This window comes from Propithecus coquereli, unplaced genomic scaffold, assembly GCF_000956105.1.
Source record: "Propithecus coquereli isolate 6110/MARCELLA unplaced genomic scaffold, Pcoq_1.0 Scaffold14, whole genome shotgun sequence".
Taxonomy (NCBI): Eukaryota; Metazoa; Chordata; class Mammalia; order Primates; family Indriidae; genus Propithecus; species Propithecus coquereli.
Genome location: NW_012138302.1, coordinates 16,314,728 through 16,322,602, shown reverse-complemented (window position 1 = coordinate 16,322,602; position 7,875 = coordinate 16,314,728). Strand labels below are relative to the sequence as shown.

At 35.0% G+C, this 7,875-nt stretch overlaps 1 protein-coding gene across 1 annotated transcript in view; it reads right to left on the bottom strand.

Annotated features, from left to right (window-relative positions):
• The window catches only part of EPS15 (epidermal growth factor receptor pathway substrate 15), a 225,135-nt gene that overhangs the window by 146,188 nt on the left and 71,072 nt on the right, over nucleotides 1-7,875 (bottom strand). The window contains exons 3-5 of the mRNA XM_012639346.1: nucleotides 4,675-4,764; nucleotides 3,750-3,797; nucleotides 1,076-1,171 (exon numbers count right to left, since the gene is read on the bottom strand). Of these exons, the coding sequence (XP_012494800.1) occupies nucleotides 1,076-1,171; nucleotides 3,750-3,797; nucleotides 4,675-4,764 (234 nt within the window). The remainder of the gene's footprint in view (nucleotides 1-1,075; nucleotides 1,172-3,749; nucleotides 3,798-4,674; nucleotides 4,765-7,875) is intronic.

The window sequence follows — 7,875 nt, the reverse complement described above, 5'->3', positions numbered from 1 at the left end:
AACTACCTGGAAATAATGAAGACAACTCAAACTCGGGGTGGCCTGAATTTGTAATCTCTGTTACTCAGGAGGCTAAGGTGGGAGGATTGCTTAAGCCCAGGAATTTGAGGTCGGCAGAGGCAACATACAGAGGCTTTGTCTCTTAAATTAACAGACAAATGACAGAAATGGAAAAAAAATTTGCAACTCATGTAAGAGCTAATTTCCTAATATTTAAAGAGTCTCTAGAATTCAATAAGAAAAAGAGCAACAACTCAAGAAAAATGAGCAAAAGCTAAAAACAGACATTTACATAAAGGCAATGTAAATGTCTCCTAAGCATAAGAAAGCTATTCAACCTCACTCCATTAACCCAAAGGACAAACTTAAAATCACATTTACACACTGTCACCTATCAAATTGGCAAAGATCTAAAGGTTTTACAACAGTATGCTAGCAAAAGTATAGAGAAACAGACACTCAAAACAATTACTGGTGGGAGTGTAAACTAGAATAACCACTATGGAAGGCAAGTTGACAATATATATGGAAATTAAAAAGGCAAAAACTTTTGGAACAGCATTTCCACATCTGGGACTTTATACATATAAATATATTCCTGTACATGCAAAATGACATATATATGAGGTTATTATTCATTGCAGCATTTACTGTAATAAAAGATTAGAAATAAGCTAAAAGCCTATCAATAGGAAGTTAAATAAATTATGGTAAATACAAGCAAGGAAATACTATGTGGCTATAAAAAACAAAGAGGAAGCTTTTATATAATGATATATAAAGATCTCTAAACTACATTATTTTAAAAAGGTATAGAATTGCCATGTATAGTATGCTACAATTAACGTAAAACGAGGAAATACATATTTATATTTCTTTATATACACATATAACAACTCTGGAAGGATACACAAGAAACTAATAATAGCAGTAGTCACTGAGAAAAAAAAATCCAGGTAGCTGAGTGATAGGGATTAAAGGGAGAATTTCTTTAATATATTAATTTTAATATTCAAATCATGTGGTATCATTTTTAAAAAATAAAATACAATTTAAATAAAAAAGCATTTCTTACAAATTTTGGTGGAGGAACAGCCAGGTTCAAGCTACTCAGTGAAACCTCCAATCCATTCTGGGCACATGCCACAAGACGCAAAGCAACAAAGAATTCCTGAGAAAGAAAAGTATGAATGTTAAGAGTATTCTCTCTCTCTCTCTCTCTCTCTCTAATGCCTACAAATATGCTTACAATCTAAAAATATTAAACAATTCACAATTACTCCAGGGTTTTTATGTAGCAACAAATATAATAGCACATTTACTTCAAAAACAATTGCTTTAAAATTGAGAAAAGACCTATGTACAAATATGCTCCTAATATTACAAATAGCAGATAAAATATATATGGGAAATGCTTAAATTATGACATTTAAATTGTGATAGTGGAAATTATACAGAATACTCACATTTCAAAGAATATTTAATGATGTTAAGAGATGTATTTTATCATTTAAGTGAGGAAAAAATTTTGAAAAAAAGCCTAGAAGGAAATAATAACTTAAATGTTACCAAAAGTCATCTTACATTATGAGATTATAAATTTTGAAACTGGGCCAGTAATTCAAAAGATTCAATCATTGCTATTCCTGAATCACTACAGACAATAACTGTGTAGCACCTGAAACAATTATGACTGCTTGACTTCAAAATACTTACAAATCTTCCCTCCCCCACCAAAGGTCCTTGGATTTTTAGCATTTGAAATCTCAGTCCCAAACTAACTAACTAACTAACTAACCAAATAAACAAATGCTGAAGCATCTGGTTTTCAGTTGTTTTGAGTTAGAGTCTAATCTGGGAATAGACATGAAACAAAAGCCTTTACTCCAGTTTTAACTTCTCCAAGTTGTCAATACCCTAGTACAGCTGCTGATGCAACCAACCCTTCACTACTTTTCTCAAACTCCCTGTTCTCCCATACACGCTTCATACCCAATTACTATTCTTATCACCTTGTAGGCTGTCTACTTTATATAATTCTTTGCCTTTACTCATTTATTGAAAAAATAAATGCTATTTCAAGATATCCCCTTTTCATCTCATTCATTCCACAAGCTTCTATGTAAATCTGGCTTCAACTCCCACTATTAGCTAAAGAAACTACTGCCTATGCCACAAATAAACTCCTAGCTACCAAATATAATAGCCTGATTTAAACCAAAAAAAAAAAAAAAAAAAAAAAAAAAAAGCAAGCCTCATCCTGCTCATTCTTTCTTTGCAGCCTGGGGAAAGTACGATCCTCCCTGAAGCTCTCCTCCACCAACATAGCTTCATGAAACTCTCCTAATTCTCCTCTGATCTTTCAAGCCTCTTCTCTTGAAGTCAATGCCTCCTTCAACCTTTAAATGCTAGTATTTTAAGTATTCCAACATTGATCTTTCTTTTCTCACCCTATGTGAGATTCAATTACTCTTAGGCAATCAGGTGCACTCACTCAGTACAGGCTCCCAAGTGAAATAATTCTACATTAAATTCTAATTCTGCTACTTAAAGTTATGAGGCCATGGGCAAGTTAAATAAAACCTTTCCATAAAAGCGTAGCTAATACTTTGCAATGTATTATGAGCAATAACATAAAAACTATACAATAAGAGGAAAGTGCTTAGTGTCATTTTTGGCACATAGAAACAGTAAGTATTGGATTCTTTTCTTTCATTCATATGTTAATTCGAAAATCTATGCCTCCAATGCAAATTCAAAGTTTAACTGCAGACCCACAAATCCAACTACCTGGAAATAATGAAGACAACTCAAACTCAACATCCAAAATCCAGGAGTATCAGTGAAGAATTTATAATACTGTAAAATCTCAAGATAGTCACCACACCTGTCATGTTCACCTCTGCATTTCTAAAGACTGGCTCATAACAAGTACTCAACAAATATTTTCTAACCTGAATGCATAGTACCTGGGCACCCCATATGAATTTAGTTTTTCTGTCTCGGATGTACTGAACTAGCCCTTCCACCCAGAGGCTCCAAAGGGAACTACAATCTAGCCCTGAAATCTTACTTAGAAGACTAGGTATTCTGACACTCTCACCTAATTTTTCCCATATCTCTTCTGGGTTTGATTCTGTTTCAGCTATCCCCATGGTGGGGAATTAGTGTTGAGTAGTGGGTCTTATCAAATGTATCAGCATGTAGCAAACTTTGAATTCAATCCCATACAACGCTGAAATCCATTCCCAACAGTCAGCACTTCAAAGTATACTGATGATGTTCAACACCCTTAGCCATAACCACTTTCATGTATTTCTGGTCTACAGTTTACTTCTGACCTGTAAAATATTTTTTCATATATGTATCAGAGGTAAGATCTGGACCAGAATACTGAAGTTTAATCAGCTAAGTACTTCCTTTCAAATGTACTGGGCAATACCATCTTAACACTTGCTAACAAAATCCACTTTTACTTATAACCCTCTACACCCATGAAATTTAATTAAAGAGAAAAGCCTCTCTGAAAGACAGAAAAACAAATTCCAGGAGAATAATGTCACCAAACTAACACTAACCTTTAGAAATTAGTTATTTTACCATCTAGTGAGTGGAAATATTTTCATTGTTCTGACATCTGCGCTTACAAAACCCTAATGTTGGTAAAAACCAATTCTTAGCTTAAAAGCAAACAAAAAAATTACTGACTTTCAATCAAAAAAATTTTCATATGAATCTCTGCATCTTACTTGTTTGTTCAGGATACCTTTGCCATCTGTGTCGGCTAAATCCCAAATCTGAAATTTAGGGGGAAAAAAGTATCAATCCATATTTTAAACAAAAATCATTGTAATGATAAATTAAATCTCTGTAATATACAACCTCATGCTCTCTGGTAATCAGATATAAGAATCATAGAATTAAAAGTAGAAAGAAACCTTAAAGATTATTTAGTGCAACCTTTCACAAAGATACTAAGGCCCAGTGAGGGTAAGTGACTTGGCTCAAGAACATTCAAGGTATCAGAGAAAGAACTAAAACTCAGGTTTTAACTTCCAGTCGAATGTTTTTTTCACTAACTCAGGTTCTAACTCTGAGTCTAATGCTCTTTCTACTAGAAAATACTACCTTATTGTAGATCCTTATGAAGATGATATTCTTTCCTATGGGCAAATTTAGATGGTTAATGTTTATATATGAATAATTAAAATTAATAGTGATTATTTTTCAGGATTTTGAATATGTATCAGTATCATGTATAAGGATTTGACAGGAGAGGGGCTTTCCACCTCTTTGTGCTCCTTCCAAAGCCTCTCATTCCCTACTCTACTCACCACACATTAAACACAGAAACAGTTACAATAGAGGAAGTAGGGATAGAGCCAAATCTGAGTGGGTGGCAAGATTCCCAGTCTGCACTGTTTCTCCCCACCAAATGTACTATTACTTCCTCATTTCATCCTACTAAAAAAGCAATTTATTTCTAAAAATCTGAAAAACACTTTACTTTTCAAGAGGGTAAATCACTGCACCACGAATTCCCTTCATCCCATTATTGTAACTGCTTCTATGCCTCAGTTCTAAGTTTCCTGATGGTATATTTCTGAATTTGTATCCAATTCACCTATAATACTATATATTCACTACAATCTCATTATAATGAACAAATACTACCTTTCCAAGTATCAAGTCTGGAAGCCCTGATTTTTTCAGGAAAGCGGCAGCTTCAGAAGCCAACACCCTTCCAGTATTGCCTGTATCAACCTGAAAAGATACAAACCATAAGTAGACAACAAAACACGAAGGCAAAATTATCATCATTTACCAGCCTTCCATCCCTGTGATTTGGGAACTGGTTTTTTCAAGAAAGGAACAGGAATTCTCAGACTAATATGAGCCAAGGAATATGTGGAGAGCCATATGAGTAGAGTACCACCTAGACAACACTGCAATGTAAAAAGTGTTTTTTCTTATGCCCACCATACAAATGAGAAAACTTAAGCTCAAAGAAGTAAACGCAAATTAGTGGAGTTGTAACATCAACATATATCTTCTGATTCCCAATCTTCTATAGTTTTCATTTAAATTTCAATAAACTTAAATGGCAAAAGGAAGAAAAGGGCAGCATCTCCTAGAGAGGTCTTTTGGACAAACGGGAATTGCTACATATATTATCTGTCTCTTCAAACATCTTTAAATCATCACCTTTTGCTTTTATAGCTACTCTCAGAAACTGCAGCACTTTAAAAAAAAAAAATCAAAGCAATTATCAGCTCCAAAACCAGCAGTGACTCCATAATAAATGTTAAGAAACATTTTAAAAACTATTAAGTTCCTAAAACACATTAAGGGAAACACATTCACTTTAAGTGATTGGGGGCTTTCCTTTAAGACAGAATGAGGTCACAGACAGGAAAAAAACAGAAATAAAAATAAAGGACTCTCATTTTTATAAAGATTTCCTAAAGTTCTATTTGTAAAAATAAAAAGTAAATTTTAAAAAGTTATGGGAAAGGTAATATGATACTAGGATATTTATGAGATAGCTGTTTTTCCAGTTTAGTTAAAAGATTACGTTTACTGTAAACATACAGTACAAAGCATTCCAGACAGTCCAATTCCAGAAAAAAAGCAAGAGAGAAACTCTTTCTTTCAAGTACTAGAATGTGGGATAAATCAGGCACTCAGCAAAAAATAAAGAATTGCCTAATCCTTCAAATTTAGGGTAAGAAGGAAGTACAGAAAGGGTTGGGAAATCTGCCTCTAGAATTCTCCAGAACTCCTTTTCTTTGCCCACCCTGTGACCAGGGTGGAAAAGGAATACCTACACCCAGCATAAACCAAATATAGAAGTACTCAGGGAAAACATCAATCAAGATCTTATAAAATATTTATGTATTATATCCCAATAAATAACTTTACTATCTTCCATTCTTTTGTTTATCATAATAAATTAAACACAGCCATTTAGTCTTTGTTATCTACAGGCAGTTTCTGTTATACTCTGATGTTTGCCTAAAGGCCTTGCCATAAGCTATAGGCTAGAAACTGTATCTTCAACAAGGAAAGTCTCAGAACATCATGAAAAGGATTATACTTTACAGCATATGATATACATTATTCCACATATTCTGCATTATTGTTAAAAAATGGACTTTTGGGTAAAGACATCTGGTATCTGATTCTCACTGACCCTTCAGAATTCAAAATAAATACTTTCATTGAATGTCTTTACTCTTTATGGCAATATAATTATTATACAGGTTCAATAACAATTTGTTCTCCTTTGTTAATCAGGATAAATCAATTGTGTAAAACAAGGCCATATTTGAGAATGATTCCCTCTTATTTAGACAGATTAAGGATCGACTTTCTGTGGCACCAACGTCTACAAAGCCCTCTCAAAAAACTGGCCTGCTACATGGTTTGTAAGGTCCTGGCCTTACAGGTAGCAAATAAGATCCCTTACCAGCAGGCAAGGAACTTTAGCAAACCTGGGAAACCTCAAGATGAGATAAATTCACTCAAATTTATGTGTACTGAAGGTGAAATACGATGGAGAGAATTTCTAAGGTTTGGATCCTAGCCTCAAGATGGAGGAACAAATAACAGAGGCTTTAAAAAATACAATCTGAGATTTTTTAAAAATTTCAGGCTGAAATTAATTCTCCAGCATCAGAAGTTGCTAAATAGTTATACGCCTCTAGGTTTGCAAGTAAAAACCAAGAGAGCCTATAATGGTTAATTAATACTTTCTACAACTATGTAGATCTTCAGTCCCTAACCCCTGGGCTGAGGATGGTACCCATCATGGCCTGTCTCAGGAACCGGGCCGCACAGCAAGAGGTGAGTGGATGGCGAGTGAGTGAAGCTTCATCTGTAAGTACAGCTGCTTCCCATCACTCGCTTGTATCATCTCCACCTCCTGTCAGATCAACAATGGCATTAGATTCTCATAGGAGCACAAACCCTACTGTTAACTTAGTATGCGAGGGATCTAGATTGCCCGCTCCTTGTGAGAATCTAATGCCTGATGATCTGAGGTAGAGGTACAGCAGTGATGCTAGTGTTGGGTAGCAGCTAAAAATACAGATTATCATTTTCAGACAGGTTTGACTGCAGAATAAATGTAACGTGCTTGAATCATCCCAAAATCATCACCACCCGCCCCCCTTGGTGGAAACACTGCGTTCCATGAAACTGGTCTCTAGTGCCAAAAAGATTGAGGACCACTGATGAAGATGGCCAAACCAGCCTTTTCTGTGATCATGATCACTATGTAAGGAAGACTGTTAAGAAAAATGACTCAATACTTGGAAATGGGCAAATAAGATTGTCTATACCCTCCAGAGATTATCTGGTCTGCACACTTGATTGACTTTCTACTGACTACACTACTTTACACTCTGCAGGGGTAGAGGTTAAATTATAGAAAACTGATAGTAATACAAATGATTCCTATCTAATGCAAATGAATTTTATCTGGTGAAGAATATAAATCTCTATAACTCATATTCTCATTTTACATCTGACTGGCTCTCCCAGTAATTAACGAGTTGAATAAAATCCTTGACACATGCTAATTTTACATTTGTATGAGAGTCATGGTTTTCACTTTGTGAAAAATCATAGTTTAATAAGTCTTAAAAACAACATAATCCCAGTGTGGTGGCTCACGCCTGTAATCCTGACACTCTGGAAGGCCAAGGCAGGAGGATCACTTGAGATCAGGAGTTTGAGAACAGCCTCAGCAAAAGCAAAACCCTGTCGCTACTAAAAATAGAATGAAATTAGCCAGACAACTAAAAACAGAAAAAATTAGCCAGGTGGGGTGGCACATGCCTGTAGTCCCAGCTACTCAGGAGGCTAAGGCAG